General features: G+C 41.6%; 2 protein-coding genes across 5 annotated transcripts in view; one reads left to right on the top strand and one right to left on the bottom strand.

Moving 5' to 3' along the window:
* The window catches only part of srgap2 (SLIT-ROBO Rho GTPase activating protein 2), a 58,600-nt gene extending 44,751 nt beyond the window's left edge, over positions 1–13,849 (bottom strand). For 3 of the 4 annotated variants that reach the window (XM_032514313.1, XM_032514312.1, XM_032514315.1), the window contains exon 1: positions 13,318–13,847. In XM_032514313.1, coding sequence (XP_032370204.1) covers positions 13,318–13,384 — 67 coding nt within the window. In that variant the 5' untranslated portion in view covers positions 13,385–13,847. Of the gene's footprint in view, positions 1–13,317 lie in introns of all 4 variants that reach the window. The other variant, XM_032514316.1, reaches the window with a different exon arrangement.
* A 944-nt stretch (positions 13,850–14,793) lies between these two features.
* LOC116688337 (protein FAM72A) lies at positions 14,794–19,175 on the top strand. The gene is made up of 4 exons (XM_032514330.1): positions 14,794–15,395; positions 15,627–15,704; positions 16,435–16,559; positions 16,659–19,175. The coding sequence occupies exons 1-4, from the start codon at positions 15,244–15,246 to the stop codon at positions 16,751–16,753; spliced, it is 450 nt and encodes a 149-aa protein (XP_032370221.1). The 5' UTR covers positions 14,794–15,243; the 3' UTR covers positions 16,754–19,175.
* Positions 19,176–20,715: the final 1,540 nt, after the last annotated feature.

Raw genomic sequence — 20,715 nt, forward strand, 5'->3', positions numbered from 1 at the left:
AGGCGTGCCACGCTAACAGCTAGAAGAGCATTTTAACGTGTATTACAAAGTGATGAGTGTTCGTCACGAAAGTAAAGGCTGGACTACAGTAGAGCTGTTAGGAGCAGTTTGTGAACAGTGTTTTCTGTTGGAGATGGTAAGTCCCTTTGTATGTGGACATTGGGCTTTTTTCTCTTTATAAACCTATAACATGCACAAAAAAGATATATAACACAATAAGGGAAAGGGAAAAGCCAAAACGCATAATATGAGCACTCTAACTCATGTTTGACTGTATTCTTGTGACACTGCTGTCACTAGTTGACTTCCGGTTGTTTCTGCTCACAGTAACCCATATGTGCAAATGTGGTTTCACAACACCAATTATTATTATTATTACATTTAAACAGTACCCAATAAAGATATGCTTCAGTTTTAGTTCTGTCCACAAATGGCCTTAGTTTTTCCTGTCTATTTCTCCCTCCCACTCTTTTTAGAGAACGCATGGTTTGAATTTCAAAAACATTAGATTAAATTATAAAATACCATCACTGTCAGATTCACCTGTTTACCAAACCCAGACAGTAGCGGAATCCAGTTCAACTCATGCTGGGACGATTGTTATGATAGACTGTCTAAAAACCTGTTCAGATCAACAACTGACGCAGGTTTAACTCATGTCACTGTGTCAGATAGCATGTGTGACAGTTAACCTTTCTTGCTTTTGAACTGCGTGAGACTGCACACATGCAGCACCATTTCCTTGTTTGTACACGGCGGGGGGGCACCTATCACAAGTTGTCCAACATGGATAAGTAGAAAGGAAGATGACAGGAGGAAGTCTGATCTCTACTTCCTGCTGCTACATAACTGGATAACCGTGACCTCAATGTAACATCCAGCTACGGTCAACATGTTAGCAGTAAACACACCTCAAACACCAGCACCACAACTGACATGCTGTTTAAGTGATGTGTGTGGAGGTAGTGCATCTGATTTGAGTATGAACGGAGAGGGCCCAAAGCAGGGAAAGAATGGCCCACTCTCCCTGTTTTCAGGACCGGTGGCAGATTCAGTTATCTAGCCATACAATATCAACAAGTGTGTGTGTGTGTGTGTGTGTGTGGTGTGTGTGTGTGTGTGTGTGTGTGTGTGTGTGTGTGTGTGTGTGTGAGAGAGAGATGACTGTGGGAAAGAAAACTGCAGTATTCCCACATTCAAAGAAGGTTTAAAGTAAAGCTGGGACTCAGCACTTTAAACAGTATATAAGCCTGCAAACACTGAGAGAAAACGGGAGACATCTCCACCAGAACAGCTTTGATACTGGGAACAACTAAAATAGAACTGGTGCATCCACCTAGTAACCAGGGGGAAGAACACTATGTCCTCACACACAATCATATAGAAGAAAAGAGTAGAGAGAGCGAGGCAGAGTGTGAGTGTGTGTAAGTGATGCAGATTCAGCTGAGAAAAGGTGATGAATGGCTTCATTAAAACGGCATTAGCAGAAGTGTGAACCCGAATGGGTGAGTGCCAGAGTGCGGTGATTGCCCAGTTCCAACTTACACACACACACACACACCACACACACACACACGTTACAACACTGAAATTCCCTCTTTGATACCAGCACAACCGACCCACCCTCTTCTCTTGGCATTTAGTGGTTAAAGTGTTTGATGTCGATGCAAGTTTAAAATGCGACCTCAGGCGTTCATAAATGTCAAGCTTAAAACATCAGTGACAGCAAAATTATTTTCAAGAAAACAACAATTCAGAATTTCCTTATTAAACCGTGCTTCCCTTCATCACACACACACCACACACACACACACACACACACACACACACACACACACACACCACACACACACACACACACACACACACACACACACACACACACACACACACACACACACACACAACACACACACACCACACACACACACACACCACACACACACACACACACCACACACACACACCACCACACACACACCACACACACACACACACACGAGCCTGAGGGAGATGAGGAAACAGCCAGTGACACCATGGAAAAAGAAAGCAATGAAAAGGATACAGGAGGTAGAGGAGACAAATAAGGATAACAGGAATGCAAAGAAAGAAAGCAAAAAGAGGAATAAAAACCTAAAAAAAAACCAAAGGGGGTAAGCCTCTCCTCTCTAAGCGTAGCTCCTATGGCACCATTTTAATGCAACAAAGCCATCACCCGCCGTTAGCATCCCATTGACTGCCATTCATTTTCCATTTTGACGTCACTTTGACAGTGAATAACTAAATTAGTTAGCAATAATTAGCTTGTGCCTATGTTATCTCCTAACATATACCTACGCTCTCCGTCGCTGCAAGATTGGGAATGATTTAGATTTTTCTTGGCACAGCTACTCAGAAAACGTACAACTTTTAGACAGGTTGCCTACGTCACATCTAGGCTGCGCAGTAACGCTCAACCATCACCAGAAAAGTGCTTCTATTTTTCTTCACTGGTCTCTGTCCAGAGCAACGGGATCTGCTGGTCCATTTCTTTAACTGTCTATGGAAAAAACCATAGCTCAAAATGCAATCAAAGTATGTGTGTGTCTATGTGTGTAACTTGATTAGCCAGACCCTACAGGGAAGATAAATCTACATTATTCTTTCTCATTTTCCCTCTGCTCCTCACAAACCCAAAAAAATGGGGGCAATTCAGTAACCCTAGCAACCAACTCTGCCTGCGTGCAAAGAGAAGCTGCTGATGCATGGGGGAAGGAGAGAGGTAGAGAGAGATGGCGATGGGGAGTGAGAATGCTAACACAAGTGCATACTCTACTCATACACACATTGAATTGGATCATACTAGGTTTGGGCAATGGCTTATATTTTTCACATCATCCAGTCGTGGTTACTTGCGATTGCCATTAGGCGATCTGATCGCCAGTATGACAGGCTGGCTACATTGTAGACATAATTGGACACAATATATTATCCATATGCTGAGCAGCAAGGAAACTGGCTACACTGGATTGGCTGTTCTACTCGTCCTGCTTCCTGCTTGGCTATTGTGTCATTTCCTGTTGCTGATGCTTCCGTTTTACTGCTGATAGCATCTTGCTTCGGTAGCTCGACGCAGTTATTTTGTTATATTCTTCATTACAGCGGCTAAGTATCCACTTTACCTACTTACCTGAACCTACTGTTTACTCAAGCACTGATATCAATCTCCTTCTTTCAACAACTTTCCAGCGAATCCCACGCTATTAGTTCCGTTAGCTACTTCAGCTAAGGAGTTAGCGGTGGCTTCTCTGTCTCACTCTGTCTCTTGCTGATCAGCATGTCAAATGTGTATGCCTGCTACATTGATATTTGTACTGTATAACAGGCTCTGCACCATGGGAAACTCTGTTGTTGTTGTTACCTGCCCAGCAGTCGGTGCAGGCGGACCTAATCAGATAGTCAGCTAATTAAAATCGCTTTAATATCGGCGTAGGAAAAAGCAATTACAATCATTCCTTCAATCATCACAAGATTGTACAGTCTAGTAGAAGTTCCCTCCTTTATACTGTACATCTTGACAATTCTCTTCTATTCAGGACTTCTCTCAGTTCCAAGATCCCTCCTCCTCCTTTCCTCTGTCTCCCCCCTTTCCTCCCTTTTCCCTTCTTGGTTAGACTCCTTGCTTTTTCCTCTCCTGCTCTCCGGCCACGTATGAGGGCTGTTCAAACACAACCTGTTTCCTCTGGCGTCCCCCGGGGGCACTATCCAACCCTTCTGCTGATGTGTTTTCTCTCCTTCTCTTCTTTCTGCCGCCCTCCAATTTATTTACAGCTGGATGTCTGTTCACCTATTGATTGTTTTCCAGAGGATATGAGTGGGCTTTGTCTCTTCCCTGCTCGGCTTTTTGTAGATCCCCCTCTTATTTAACATGCCCACCCCCCCCCCCCCAACCAAACATACACACACAAACATCCTCGCTCAGCTGGTTGTGTGAGACATAGTCCGGTAAAGAGGCTCATGCATGCACTCACATTATGTGTGTGTCACATATGCTGAAACCATAAAGTGATGATTATTGGTTTAAGCTGCCATGGGAGGAGTGTCATAGTGTGTGTGTGTGTGTGTGTGTGTGGGTGTGTGTGTGTGTGTGTGTGTCACATTTCATCACAACTGACAAACATGAGAGGAAAAGAGTGAGACAGGAAAGAGAGGGGGAGACAGAAGGAGTGAGAATAACAACGTTTGAGTTGAAGACCAGCAGTTCTTTTCACAATGGTCTGATTGTTCATTGGCTGTAGGCTGACAGAAAGAAAAAGATTGAAAAAGAGGGAGAGGGCGTTTGGGATTGACAGAGTGTGTGTGTGTGTGTGTGTGTGTGTGTTAGAGAGTGTGAGTGTGAGTGTGAGTGTGAGGGGGTAAGCCAGAGCACTGCTCTGCTTTTTACATTTTTACACGCTCTTACCGGTTGCTCTGCAGTTGCCGTGTGTGTGTGTGTGTGTATGTGTGTGTGTATGATAAATATTTTTGAATGAGGCACCCTAACAGAGGTCAAGGCCCCTATATCAATGTGGCAATGTGACCATGTGCTTTAGAGCTGAAACTATTACAAATGTAACTGGCAATACTTTTGGTGATTGATTTGTTAATCTTTTAAGCAAAATTTTTCAAAATTAACTGTTCCAGTTTTTAAAACTGGTTTTCTTCTATGCTGGTAAATTGAATATCTTTGTTTTTAAATGTGTCAACAACAGCTCTGGGCAGGACTATTTTCTGATATTTTGTTGATAATCACTTATATCAAGAAATAGTTAACAATTCATAAGATAATGAAAATGAATATTAGTTTCAACTCTAAGACGATGCGCCACACAAATAATTAAGTATGCCTTTATATCTCATAAACAGTGTACTAGATTTTAAGAAGTTTCACGTCCAATTATTAAACTACACTTAATCAGGTCACAGTCCAATCTGGTTATCTATAGAAAGGCTTCCTAACTGAATATGAAATGTATGTACTAGAATATCACAAAATAAAATTGCACATTTTACAGGGCTTAAAGTAAAAAAAAATCCTGAGCCCGAAACTTTTTTTTGGAAGGGGGGGTCCACAGTGTAATGTTTTGATATGCACTCATTAAAGTTAATTTGACTGGCAAAACAGTTAAAGTCCTTCTTACATTATACAATAGTAAAAGACATACTTTTTAAGAAGTAAAAAGTTTTTGTTTACTTTATCCAACCATATATTAAAATCATAAAAAAATATTAAGTCAGTGTAGATTTTCATATTGCAATATATCATAATCCTACATTGAATCATTGTGAAAACAAAACTTTCTAGATGTTACTTTGGCCAGGTCATCATCGAAAAAGCAAATTAGTACATTCATGATTTTGTCCATGTTGCTTCATGTACATTTATTAAAAACTTCGCTTTGTTTAGCTTTTCAAATAGTTAGACGTATAAACTTTGGGACAAGGCCGTTATGTTTAAATAACGGCCATGCTGATTCCAAACAGACAGCTTTGTCAAGGCAGTTTGGGCTTTAGATACATTTTACACAGTGTCCATCGTTAATGACAAATCGTGTTCTGCTATGAACGTGCGCACACGTGTATTGTTTTTTATCACAAACGCGGTTGTTCGGCGAAGAGGCAGTCGCAGCAGCAGCCGTCGGTGCCGGTAACGTAGCTACTCGTATGACGGAGTGCACGGAACGAAGCTTTGTGACTAGCATCTACTGACTAGCAAGCACATTCTTACCGCTGCTGTCTACATGGTATGACCACGCTGCAGCGGGTGTCCAATTTGCAGGGTACCAAGTGCTAAACAGCTTCCCGTCCACCTTTTCCTCTTGTTCGTATTCATGCCAGCGCACTTTGTTTTAACTCATTCTACACTAACAGCCATTTTTCAGCTGCGTTTACAGTGAGTATTGAACACACCGCAGCGGGTGCTCATTTTCAGGTACAGTGAACACGCTCCCGCTCACTTTTCCTCTTGTTCTCTTTCATGCCCAGCGCATTTGTTTTTAACTCATTTCAAAACTAAAGCTGTCTCTTAATTTTTTAGCAGTACAACGGAGACCACCCCAACGAACTCTCGTTTCGCACAGGCCCGCCCTACTTTGCTTCTCTTGGCTAGAACTCCTTTTATAGGTAGGTGGAGGTTCAATGTGGTAACCAGCGCATCAAAAAACAAATCCCAAGTGGACTTTGATTTATTTTTCTCATGGCATACCCCGAATCCGGCACCAGGCCGAGTACTTTAAGCTCTGGTTAGAGCTGGTTCTTTATTTATTGCTAGGTGAAATCACTGACTCGAAACAGACACCAAGTTCCCAAATTTCTTTATTTATTCCCCAGGCCGCACGCCAAAGATCCGCACGAGCCAATACTTTAACACCTTACATTAGATAAAAAATATTAACCATTGCCCACCCTATTCACACACACACACACCCACACACACACACACACACACCACACACACACACACACACACACAACACACACAACTGTTCAACTTCATCATGAAATCAACTGTCTGAGTGGAATGCTGCAGTTACATTATGCAAAAACCCAGCTTGGCAAAAACCCAAAGTCTGCCAGACTGGAGGTGTATGTGTGTGTGTTGCAATAAATATGACATCAGCTTAATTGTGTTTCAAAATGTCGGTTCACAAGGTGACCCATTGACAGGCATACAAATCACACACACGCACGCACGCACACTTTCTATATCACAGCAAGAACACCTGAAAAGAAGTAAGGGAGATTTTAACCAATCTTAACACGCCTCATGGTTGAAGGGCTAGCAAATGGGTGGCAGCTAGAGGTGTAGAACTAGCCAACCGTGGCAGACCGAGCATCTGCTGCCCAATCAGAGCATCTGGAACATCTGGCGCCAATGAACAGCAGCTGAACTCTGACCTTACCCACTTGGCTTCACCAGCTGCCTGTTTGTCATTCATGCTCCAGCTCTCTCACTCTATTCCATCATCTCTCTGTCACTGACATCGATAAGCTGTTTTTCTTATATCTGATACACTGGGTGATGTTGTACACCTACACAGGTTCATCTGCATTTCATTTTGAAAGCAGACATTCCTCTTTTGTCTTTCAGCTATCACCTGTATCCAGGAGATACTGTAGGCATTACACAGGGGTGAGATAGACATCTCAATCCAAATCGCAATAACACACTCACTGACTTGTCAGCAGCACTCGGTTTATGTGTATGTGTGCACTGAAGGAGGCCAACTCAGCATTTACAGTGTTGGTAAATTTAAGGCTGTGTGTTTTCTCGCAGGTGCCGCAGCAGCACTGTAGTAAATTGTCATATTGAATACTAAAGATTGAGGAAGGAGATGGCTAGAAGGGAACAGAAAATCAATGAGTGTTTTCAACCACGTAGTGTCTGGTGCTGACACAGCACAGGGCTAAACACACACACACACACCACACACACACACACACAACACACAAACACACACACACCCACACACACACACACACACACACACACACACACACACACACACACACACACACACACCCATCTATCAAAGGGAATAGAGGATTTTCAGTCTTTAAATTCTCAGTTCCTTTCCATTCTGAGAGACAAGTGTGCTGACCGCGGAGCTAAACATCCTCACACACCGAGCACAGTAGCAATGGGCGTTGTGTGTTATATGAAAGGCATTTGATTCCTCTGCCCAGACACAAAGCCGTGGGCCCAAACAGGAAGCCTCTCCACACCACACACACACACACACACACACACACACACACACACACACACACACACACACACACACACACCACACACACACACCACACACAACACACACACACACACACACACACACACACCACACACCACACACACACAACACACGTGTGTTCAAGCCTGACTCCTGAACCCCGGTTTCACACAAACATCCTTCCTGGCTGATTATTTTAAGCTCTGTTAGCATTTTTAATTCAGCTCACAATACGAAACATACAGATCCAGGACCCCCCCCCCCCCCCGGACTTGTGGTTAGTAAGTAAGTGCACAAATGGACTCACTGAATACAGTTCAACACATAATTGACCAAGGATTGTTAAGAAGAACGCGCACACACACTCAGACAACCCTAAAACAACCACTATTGATTAGCTTAAAGATGTCTTCTTGCACCCTTGCACCCACAAGGGATGTTTGCTGAGGTGAAGGCAACTGCAGCAACAGGGTCAATGTTACAATAACAATTGTGCCTCCATCTGTTTTGTCATTTCTCTATTCCCGCTGCCTCTTACTGTTTCAGAGTGGATGAATGAGAAACAGAAACTCGCCTCAATTTATGTCAGAGGACCCCTCTGCCGTAATCCTGCTCCTCCTGATCAAATAGACATCAAATCAATGACAACACACACAAACAAAAATATTCAACCCAGGCATGTAGCCTCACATACACACACACACAGACCCACAATCCTGCTTGCAGACAAACCTCTTGCTGTTTCACCACCTTTCCTATTGTTTGCTAGTGAAAGCAACCATTTATCCTAAATCACATGTCTCTCTGGCTGCCTTGTAAACAGGCAGCTTAGTAGCGTACACGTAGACAGACACATCATTTCAGTTTATGGTCACAGACACTCGTCCCTCTTGAGGGGCGACGGATCAAAATCATATCTGCAAAGCTTGAATGAGTTTATTTGCCAATCTGTAAAATAATAATAGTCGACATCTGTTTGGAGATACAGACTGTGTGTGCATACCTTTTTCTGTGTGACCATTTAGTCTAAAGACCAATACAAAAAGTATTCAGCACATCATCAGATTAACTAGCCATACATACCTCTTTGTATTTCTCCAAACCACCATAATCAACACGTTTTATCAGTTGCAGCAGCAGTGGTAGTTATTTGCAAACGCAGGCATTAACATTCCCAAATGTGTAAACCCTGACAGATGCTGAAATGCTAAGCCAAATGTACTTGAAAAATAAAACATCTGTAAAATGTTTTTAAAGATTCAGCACTCTCTCATTTTCCTCTAAAATGTTTCCCGTCGCCTGAATTAAAGCTTTCCATTTAAATATCCTGGAAAACTTGATGAAGAGGTAAACGAGGGATGGGGATAGCTGGTAGATGTTACTAATGACTGGATAAATGCGATGGAGCTTGTAGTAGTGACAAGCTTTAGAGTAATTGGAGTATTTCTAAAAGCAAAGTAGCTTTCTGGATTCAATTCCAAATAAATGCTGTGTGAACTACGAGTGTTAGGTGATAAGCTCCCTAACTCCAGTTCAGCACTGTGTATAACCATTTACATCTGTGTTCGAACATTCCTATCCGTCTTTAAATGTGTCTCAACTCACTTCTGTTGCTATCTTTCTCCCTTTTGTTTCTGCTTTTTTTTTCACACACACCCTATCACACACACACACACCCTCTTCCCGAGCAGTAGGAACATTCCTTGCATTAGCCAGAATCCTGTGTGAAATAACACAGGCTGAAAAAAGGATGGTGATATTCAAGCATGTGTGTGTGTGTGCGTGCGTGCATTCTCTTATAAAAGCAATCTTCTTCAGCTCACATGTCAACATGTGAGGTGACAAATCCATGCCATCCCTATAGCTAATTTAGGTAATCACTTAACAACTCTGCATTTTCTTTTCATCACAAAAAAGGTACAGAGGACAAAATAAGATACACGCATCATGAAAAATGACAGAAATTAGGTTAAATACACATCAATCAAAAACATAAAGCAATATGGGCCAGCAGCAGAGTTCCATTATAAGAGGGCAAAATTATCTCAGGAGTCTCACCGGAATCCCTGAGTGTGTGTAGCGTGACTGCTATGTTGTGTATGAGAGGAGGGCTGCACGATTTAAGGAAAATATCTAATTGCAATTATTTTGACTAATATTGCAATTGAGATATGATTCATGATATTGGAGGGAATGATCATTTTTGTATCATTATTCTCATTTTCATTGAAAAATATAAAAACATAAAAATAAAAAAAATGATTAAAGTGTGATTTTCTGCGAGGATCTGTACCAAACAAAGATGTTTCCTTTAGTCTGTGGGATATGATTTGTATGCCGGGATGTCTCGCCAGCACCACAATACTTTATTTTAGAATGGTTTGACACATGTCTGCCTTTAACAAATATTACCCCCCCACAATTTGGATATTGCACTAGTTCATATTGCGATAAAATTGCGATTAATTGTGCAGCTCTATATCTGAGTACAAATATTGCACTATTTTGAGTAGTACGATGATGCTACAGTAGAGTATGATAGCTGCACCAGTGTTCTATCAAAGGCCAAACTGGAGGTGCATCGGCAAAACAAAAGGCCAGTTAATATGGGTCTAAAAAATAATCAGGACCAGTGCATTCATCAAGTGCTTGACTTATTTTGTCAAGCCATGTGTGTCTCTTCCTCACCTGCTGCAGAGATGAATATAACCCATTATTTCCCCTATGATGCTGCAGTTTATTACCTTGGAAATCCAGAGTTCTTCTGGGAGCACAATTTGAATTTGCTCAGCGAGTTACTCTGGCATCGAGTAATTTTGCTCATTAACTATACCCTTGTAGCCGAGCTGCACCAATCACATCGGTGTAACTGATATAGGCGGACCAGAGGCGAGCTAAACAGATGACGACAGTTTAATCTACCAGTTAGCTCTGCTGGTAGCCTAGCGTATGGGGCCCTGGATACGTCACCCTGTGTGTTGCTGTGATTGGTCGTAGTGTTATCCAATTGCGTGCAGCGAGACTTTCAAATGCGCCCCTCGAGATGGGCGACTTTCGTTACTCGATGCCAGACCCTTAATCTTTCGGATTTGGGTCTGGATTTCCAGGCTAGCAGTTTACGGCTGCAGCGTGAAAAGACTATCCATGTTGTCTGATTAGAGCCATACAGGTTTGATTGCTCTGCTAGCTGGACCACAATAGCGGACTGTGTTAGCAAATACAAGGAGACAGAGATGTGATGTGGAGGTAATTTATGTGTTGCTGCTTGATACACCTCATTAGAGAATATCTAACAGCAATGTGCATGGTAATGACAGATTGTCTGTGTGTCTCCCACTGAAGCAGACTGCTAGGAATATCACAGCAGACACACAGCACCTGGAGACGCCTCTACAGATGGAAACACACACAAACACACACAAATGAGGAAGCACAGGTTCATCCTTTTATCTGTTCATTTCAGATGACAGTATGTGGAAAAACGTGTGGCTGGAAAGAGCTCAACGTAGCCGTTCGCTAGGGAGCACTGAAGTAACTGACAGAGAAAAATCGATGCAGAGGGTCGATGGACAAACATTAAGTCCACAAGCTGACAAACACAGGAGACAGCCCTCACAATGCAGCACGGACAGAAAGCCTTTACACAGGCTGCCAAGCATAAGCAGCGGTCTACTGGACATTGAGACAACAACGCTAATGTCACTGTGGTGGCAACTTAAGGAATCTGCAGGTAGGCAGAGACAGTGACTAATAAGAGGAGGTAAACAGTGAGCAGAGCCGAGTTACACTGGATTAATCTGATCATTAGTTTTGACTGACAGGATTCCCTGTGAGAATATGACCAAATCAAATCAAATTTTGTGTAGACAAGTGACAAACCACCCCCCCACCCCCAAATCCTTCTTGTCGGTTATTGGCTGGAACGCTGGAACACTGTTTGTGTATGCTTTGTGGTGCAGGTGGGCGCAGTTTGTTTTTGTTGCCGTTTGTAGACCCTGGGCTGTCTACAGAGACAGTGTGTGACAGTGTGTTCGGGGGACAGGCAGCTAGCAGATAAGGAGGAGATGTTTGCTGTATGTGACAACAAATGTTGTAGCCTAAAACATGCGTGACATTGTTTAGAGCACCTTTAAATTAGAGTACTAGATTAAAAAAGGAGTATAGGAGATAAAACAAAAGTCATACAGATGCTTCCACTCACGGCACAAGGGGATTTACATGTTTGATATAAAACTGACCTCAGTTTGTTGGGGCTTTTGCAGTATTTTGATCTCAGATCATTTTTAACACCCATGAGTACATTTTAATGGTGTCCATGCCTCCTGTAGAGTTACTTTTGGTGGATCCACACTTTACAAAGATTTGATGTTGAGTTTTCCTTTATTTGTCACCCAACTGTTTATCAGCACCAGAAAAATCCAGTTTTTCAACATTGTGATTAGCCAACAAGCTCCACAACCGCTTTGTCACTGACCTGCTGCTCTATCCTACAAAGCTGCAGATGGCAGCAGCTCTACAGAAGAAGAGAAAGGCTGCCAGGTGACAATTGTTTGAGGCAAGGATGAGTATTCTTAAAATGACATGAGAAATGTGTGATGAGGAAGGTAGTAGCCCATTTTATCTGGTGATCTTGCACTGAAGCAGCGGTGGAAACATGCAGTTCATGAGGAGAGCAATATCCTGTCCTCTCTCTTCCACATCCAACACAGAGTTTCCCTTCGGGGATCAATAAAGTATTTCTGATCCCTCTGCCTTTTTCTGCCCCCTCTGTGATTTCCCTCTACTCCCCAGCCTGTAGGCTACACACCACTAACCTGAACCCATAGATCTGATAAGCAATCACTGTCAGCTAGTACACACATCAACTACTAAACAATCAACATCTGAACGCCCCTTTCTAACCACTACAATGTACTGTGATCAGTGATCAAGTCATTGCACAAATTATTCATTTAATTGCAATCTGGGTTAAAGCCACACGCGCGCGCACACACACACGCACACACATTTGTAGCATGACCGGGGCGACGCAATGCACACCAGCAGCACAGACACGCAGGAGACAGAGAGGGAGAGAAAACGCCCTGCCTTGTTCAATGTCGAAACCCTCACCCCTCTGGGTAGTCTACACACAGCACAAACACCACGTTCACATACGCTTTTCTTTAGAGACAATATAGAGACCACATCTGGACAACAACACTGATTGGTGAGCGGGTTTTTCTCTGTCTTTGTTGGCCGTCTGTGTGCTGAGGCAAGCGATCACACGCTTAAAGACACGATGGTGATGGTGATGTTCTAGTTAAGGTCGCAATTATTGATATACTATTGATCTGCCACGTCCGCATAATGACAATTAACCTTCATAAGTGGCTGGTGAAATACTAAGGCAAGCGTAGGCTACGCCTGATAGGAAAGGTAACGTTAAGGGTAGGCTCGACTACAGAAAAAAACATGCAACCAGCCAAGTCAATGAAAACACACCTCGTAGTAAAGAAAAACACAGATTTAACGGCACGCTGCTTTAGCTTGTGCTATGATTTAACATCTTAAAAAAAGTTTTTTTTACCTTTAACTTGAGTTTCATATTCGGCCACTATCTCCTTGTCCTTTCGGAATTTCGCCGGAGACGTCATGGCTGAGTTTTGGAGATCAGACCACTTGCCCTCGTAGCGAATTTTGTCTCAATCAATCACAAAAGCAGCTGCAGACGGAGAGAAATGCCACTCTGGGACAGGTTTTGGAGAAAAAAATAAGAGCCCAGATGAGAGATTGCAGCTCCTCAGCGTGCCCGTGGATCTGTATTGTCTCCCTGCCTCTGTTCACTCCGGGCGCGTTGTGAGTTTGGCGCTGCTGCTGCTGCTGCTGTGTGTTCCCATCTGCCGCCGCGCCTCACCGCCTCCTCAAAACCGGTTCTGGTGCAAACAACTACAAGCGAAAGGAGATTCATTCCCTTCTTAGAAAACAAACAGTGCTAGCTTGTCAGTCAGCACTTCCAAAAGTTTTTTTTTCTTCTATACTGTATTTGCCCTGAGCGGGTATAGGTCTCTCGCAGCTGCCCGTCCGCCTGTCCAAACTGCTCTCTCCTCTTCCCCCTCCTGAAGTGAGAGAGGAGGAGGAACCGGGCGGAGATGGAGGGGCTGGCTGGTCAGCCCCAGTGCGCAGGACAGGCATGGATACACGCATGGAAATGATTCATTTGGCTACATAAACCACCTTTTTTGCAGACATTTCCTTAACTGCATGTAACCATAAGTGTGTGCCTTGCTTGTTGATTATAGATAAAACACAACATTTAGGATGATCGGGCACTTGCAACGTGAGGATGCATATATTCCAGAGTGGGCCAAGTGAGTAAAAGTGGGTTTAGGAGCCACTTCATCTCATTTCAGTAAAGTTAAAACCGCTGATAGGAGACAAAGGTGTCTTACACAGAAATGCTGAATTTCAATGAATGCATAACTAAACAACGTGAGCGGAAAAGTATCTGTAGCTGGGGATGTGACGTTACATCTATAGGTTATACATAACTCTATAGAGCTTAGGACGTTGGCCCCAAATTGACCAAAAAGTCTAACATTAGCTTTATGTCGCTAGTAAGTCATTTCGTAACACTAGCTATCTATGCCCACTGAGGATGTTGTTCGACATAATGGAAATGCATTAACATTGTCTTACATTTAGACGATATCTAGTTTCATACGCTGTCTATTTAAAACGAAAACCTCCTCCTGAGTGTGAATCGTGGACGTATTACGAGAACGGTGTGAATACGTAACGTCAACTTTCCTCTTTTTTTTTTGACACTAACTTGAATTCAGCCCCGCCTAATTTTATAGGACTAGAGCTTACTTCCCACAACACGATTGGCGAAACGGAATTTGAATGACATGCAAGCACACCAATCGGCTTGCAGGACTTTTGAATATGGGCTTTTCATCGATCATTTTTAACCAATTAAATTCAGACGTTGTAAAGAAGGTGGTGTCTGTTACTATGGAGTGTATCCAATCAGAATCAGATGCAGGGTCTTTTAAAGATAGTTTCAGGAAGTGCCGTTAAATACCAGGAAGTTGTAAACAAAGCTGACAGCTATTTAGTTAGCTGTTAACAACAGCCGAATGGATGCATAGCCAGACGTGTAAAACAGGCTAGTTGTATGCAGATATTGTGTAATTGTCAATAATATAGCTAAACAGTTTCTTGTAGATATACATCGTTTCGTGGAAATATATATATTAATTTTATATATAAATCTTCCGTGCGATTGTTCAACAAGCTGACGTTAGCTGCCTTCCGTTTTCTCGTTAGGAATAGGCTAACGTTTGCACAAGGACGTTAGTGCTAGCCTTAACGCTTGCGAAGTTAACGTCCAGTCGAGTTTTATTATCTAGAATTGAACTAGTGAGCAACATTAGTCCCCGATTCTTGTTTTTCTGCTGCATTGGCTGGAGCAGAAAGAGCGAGAGTGCTCGTCCATTTCAGCAGGACAACAATGTCTACATCGAACGCTAATTTCAAAAACAAGTGTGTGACCCAGGTGAACTGCACATTTTGTGACAGTCTTCTCTGCACAAGAGGCATGAAAGCAGTGCTTCTTGCAGACACTGAGGTTGAGCTTTTTTCGACTGATATACCTCCCAACAGGTAAGTGCTAATCTAGCCTTTGTTTATGTCTGTTGTTGTTGCCAGGGCAAGATGTACTTGAAACAAACCGCAGCTAACTGACATGTAACTGATCCTGTGATGTCAATAAGCACACAATATTGGAACCGAAACTATGGTTAACAATGTTTGTTGCATGAAAATGTGAAATTATGGTGGGTGTTAACCTTTCATGGCTATGTTTGTTTCTCATTACACGCCCCCTCCCCCAAGAACTGTTGACTTTGTGGCCAGCTGCTACTCTACTGAAAGCTGCAAATGCAAACTGAGAGACATTGCATGTCTCAAGTGGTATGTAAAGCTCTTCTATAGTCCACCGGGTTTGCTTTAGGATTGCCATCTGCTAATGTGAGATGTTGATAAAAAGCAATAAGTACATAAAACAAGTTGCTCCTACCCATGTAGCTGTTGTTCATAGTATAGCTACACCTGTAGAGTTTCAAAGACCGATTGTTTCATTCTTGAATCTCTTCCTGATTAATCAGGTGGTATATTAAAGATCAGACATAGTGAAAATGCCTATTGCAATTTCCCAGAGCTCAAGGTGAGCTCTTCATATGTCTTGTCCTGTCTGTGGCCAGCAGTTAAAAATCCAAAGATATTCAATTTACAATGATATAAACTGAGGCAGGCAGCAAAACTCATATTTGAGGAAGGTGGATACACAGCAACTTAAAAAAATGTCTCAAACTAATTTATTGATTATCAAAATAGCTGCCCGTTCATTTTCCTGTAGATAATGACAGAATGACTGTCGACTTATCATTCCAGCCATATACATTTCCTATTAAAATTAAATTCTGGCATTTATTTCTGATATTGGCCTAAATGAATTTGGTGCTACGGGGAGGCTTTCTGGAGCTTCCCTCTTTTGTGTTCCCAGGCCTTTGTTGTTGTACACAGTGCAAAAACAAACATCTGTTAGATAATAGACCCTCACTAGTGGAGTTTGCGCTTTTCAGAAGTGCCCCCAGTAAAGTGCTGACACACATTTCTTCTTTATTCTCCCTAACTCTCCCAGTGGTAATGTTGTGGGCTATCATGTAGTGGCCCCCTGTAAACCCTGCCTGCTCTCCTGTAACAACGGCCATTTCTGGATGTTTAACAGCGACGCTGTATCTACTCTCAACAGGCTGGATGCGACAGGTTATTATAAGCCCCCTCTCGATTAAAATTTGAATTCTTTGCCATTTCGCTGTGTTGAATGTGTTTCATAAGCCTTTGTCACCCTCAAATGTGTCGCAGGTCTGAATCTGCTTCTGTGGGGAGATCTTCCTGAACTGGATGACAGTGAGAACGAAGATTTAGAAAGCCCATCAGAGGAGGAGTGTATTAGGTAGAGAGGAAAACGGACAATGTGAGAGACCTGGAACGCCAACATCTGAGGCTGAGCTAGAAGAGTGTACATACCATGCTTGAGATAAGAAGAGAAAAGAGATGTTTTAAAGGGTAATTTAATACTGAATCAAACAGGGCAGTAACGGGCTGCTGTACTACTGCTGCTGCATTAGCTAAAACTGAAACCATGATGCACATCTGGCCGCACCCCAATCAGGGACGTTGCAGCAGGTGTTTTGCCTTTGCAACTGATAAAGAAAGCACCTGCTGTGACATAACTGATGGGGCGTGGCTAGAAATTGAAGATGCTCCAGAGTTAGAACCCACAGAGAACAGTGCAGCAAAGGTTTTTGGCCCTATGTAATTTAGTGTTGAATTACACTTTAACCTGTGACCATGTCTTTCCCTATCACTGATAAAAGCACAGACGCACAATGCCACACACATTCTTTACTCTCTTTTTCTCTTTGTTGTATATTTGCATGGGCTACTGTAAAACGTGTGGCTGAAGTCGACTGAAAATAACAAACAACTAGACTCCTTAATCTAGTGCATTCTTCTTTTCATCACAGTGTCCACTGAGCTCATGGTTTTGATCGGTCTCCTGAGAAGTCTGAGATGTGGTGTGATAAGTCAATGGAACTTAACAGTGGGTGCTGTGCTTTTTAACGCTGTTTACGTTCAGTCCACTTTTCTGATAAGATGACCACAATTCGCCTACCTTCTTTGTAATGGCAGTTATAATCTGTACATTGACTATGCTGTAATAAGCAAAAGCTCCCATAAGAGTAATGTCTTAAGTTTGAGTGCTTTTTGATTCCTGTGTATTGGAGAGAAAAAAAGACAATGATTGAATGATTGAACTCTACAGAGAGAGAGTTGGTGCTTTTTAAGGCCCATTTGATTTAGGTTACATTACGATCTGACGTATTATCAGTGATACATTTTGATATGCTAAGACAGTTTTCGTTACACACTTGACAGCAGCAGTATGTACCTAACACCCAGAGGAATCTGACTGTAGCAGTATCTGACACTAACGTACTAACTTATGCATAGGGTGTCTTTCCACAAAAGTCTGGAGCAACTGAATTTTAAAGAGCTCAAGTCAAATAATATGTTGCCAGATTGACGATATAAGAAAGCTAGAATGGGAGCAAACAAAGGTGCACTTTTGCAACACTCCATAACTTTCGATGTGGATCACTAAGCAAAATTATGAAAACGTGAGTTCTAAATGGATTTCTGTTTTTGTTACATCACTGTTCAGTTTTCTGTATCAGCGTTGTTGTAGCACTTGAAGAGAAGAAAAAGTAAGTCCAAAAAATTAATGGAACATACAAATATTGAGTTTATGGACTGACTACCCATCTCAAAAAGATAAGTTATGTCATTGTGGGCCAGTTTATTGAATATCATTTATGAATTAGCTTCAGTCAGTGGAGCTGACCATAAAACCCTTAACCCCTCAATATTCTACTGGCCTTACTGATGCTGCGATTGCTGACGATGAGCCTTTGTTACTCTGTGGACTCGAGGTTGATGCAATGTGTTAGTTGGTCATCACCGACTGACCTTCTCCTCAGTCAGTTGTGCCAGACACAAGCTTTAGCATCCTCCAGTCACAAAGACTTCACTCAAGTCAGTCCTTTTTTGGCAGTGCCATTCTTCTGCTCTTGTTATTGTTTCACTGCTGTGCCCTGCTGATACTACGATACTGTCTTAAAGTAACAGTCCTTTGGTGAGTGAATGAGACATGGCTGCATTGTTGGCAAACCTAGAAGGACACTTCTTAACTAAAGAGAAAGGATAAAGGAAGTACTTTTATTTAATTGGCCTCTTTGTACATCTATGCTGTAGCCTGTAGTTGTGGAGAAATGCACAAATAGGACGAAAACATTGTCCAGATTTTCACGTCCTTCACCTTAAAGTTATAACTGACAGTCTGCTACACTTGCACAACAAATACTGTTTTATGTGGTAAACTGATAGGATACAGTTCATCAGCTAGGTATTTATTAAATTCACAAACCAAATATCTATAACCACATACTTCCTTTTTGTTTACAAGCTTTGTTTACAAATGCATTGGCTTGTATTGTGCTACAGTACTTATGTTTTTGTTCAGCTATTTAATATTTCATTTGTGATGTAGTGGTTTGTTTTGTACATTGTAAGATTGGATGTGTATAGTTTTACCTCAAGAAGGTATTACTTTCGAGCTTCCTCTGGCTAGGACAATTGTGTCATGATAATCCAAAAAACTTATTTAAGTGGATGTTTCTGATGTGATTAACTTGGTTTCACTTGCCCTGCTGAAAAATGTATATTTTGGAATTGCACTGAAACGGCATTGGTAGTTTGAAAAGAAATTATTTGTTGTTTTGTAAGCTTGTTAAATTAATACACTTTTTTTTCAAAATATCTCAATTGTCATGTGATCTTTTTTCTTGTTCTTCATCATTCAGATCCACATTAGCTTCTCAGAAAAGTTATAATGGACATATTTGGGATTACATGACACACACACACACAGTCTGTAAAGCGTCCTTGAGTGTTAGAAAGGCGCTGTTAAATAAAATGTATTATTATTATTATTACAGTTGCACTAAGGAATGTTTTGGCAAAAATTCTCACAGATCACTGTAGTACACACAATATCTCGTTATGCGAATGAGTTCTCGCTAATTTATAGTGTACAGATGACTGCCGATGATGATGAATTTATCATATAGTCATGTCTATTTTATTTACAGCAATGTAACACAATTTTGTCTCAAAGGGCTTCTACAACAAGATCAGTCACCCTCTATCCTAAGACTGTTGAGTCGGATAAGTAAAAATATAATCAAAATACAGGGGAAAGAAAGTGGAGAAACTTAAAAGGAACAAAAACTGGAAATCCTTCTTCTAAAGATGGCCAGACGTGAAGGGTTGCAAAATTCCTGGAATATTCAAGGTTTAAACTTTCCATGGGAAATAACAGTAATAACAATTAAGGAGTTATTAACCATGTTGTATGCTGATAGATTCTAAAGATTTTACCAATCATAAGCAGATAAATCGATGAATTTGTCAAATATGTACAATGTGAAATGTGCATTAAATGGTGAGTCAGCTAGCTCGCGAGTTACCTTACATTAATAGGGGAAAAGTGAAAATGTGAGCCAACAATGTGGGCTGTATGCCATTCAGAATTTAAGGTTAACAACTCATTTATACTGAGCTTAAATTTCCAGAAATTTACTAAATCTTCCGCAACCCTAGCCATGTATGAATTATAGTTATGACATAATCAAGTATAATATAAAGTACAGATTATTCATAATCTCTTAGGGAGGAATTTTGATTCCACCAGCCTCATTAAGATGGTTAAAAGTGTAGTATTTGCTAGTAACAGCACAGCAAGTGAGGAGTTGAGTAAACCTTTACAATCAAGGAACTGGATAATCCTCCTGCAAATGATTTTTTTTAGCCTGTATCACTTTATGTTAACTGTTACCAAGAAAAAGAGGTGGTTGTCTAAATCTGACTATCCAGCCCTCAGAAAAGTATCCACGTGTCTGTGTTGTGTACAGGTGCGTATTTGGTTTTGTATACAACTCAAACTGCCAAACTGTTCAGTTGGCAAAAGGGGGAATAATAACAGTTCTCCTTGACCTGCAGAGTTGGTATGGACTTATTTGTCAATTCTGTCGGTGCATTGGAAGAGTGCAGAGTCTTTTTATTCATGAAATATGCAGATTTCTAATATTCATCAGCAACTTTTCCACCGAGGTGACTGACATTTTAGCTCAATACTTATTAGCCCTCCTACACATTTACACAGGTTAGGAAAGATGCTACTGTTTCGGAGCTGAATAACTATATATTGTAAGGGCAGAATGTCTGTGGGTGCACGGAAAATCCATAAAACAGAAGAGACAGAAACCTCAACTACACAAATAACATTTGCTCAGCCTAA

This window comes from Etheostoma spectabile, chromosome 4 (genome assembly GCF_008692095.1).
Source record: "Etheostoma spectabile isolate EspeVRDwgs_2016 chromosome 4, UIUC_Espe_1.0, whole genome shotgun sequence".
Lineage (NCBI taxonomy): Eukaryota > Metazoa > Chordata > Actinopteri > Perciformes > Percidae > Etheostoma > Etheostoma spectabile.

Coding starts and splice junctions, on each gene's coding strand:
- LOC116688337 (XM_032514330.1), top strand. CDS start 15,244: ATGTCTACATCGAACGCTAATTTCAAAAACAAGTGTGTGACCCAGGTG. Junction 15,396..15,626: donor ACTGATATACCTCCCAACAG/GTAAGTGCTAAT, acceptor CCCTCCCCCAAG/AACTGTTGACTTTGTGGCCA. Junction 15,705..16,434: donor GACATTGCATGTCTCAAGTG/GTATGTAAAGCT, acceptor TAACTCTCCCAG/TGGTAATGTTGTGGGCTATC.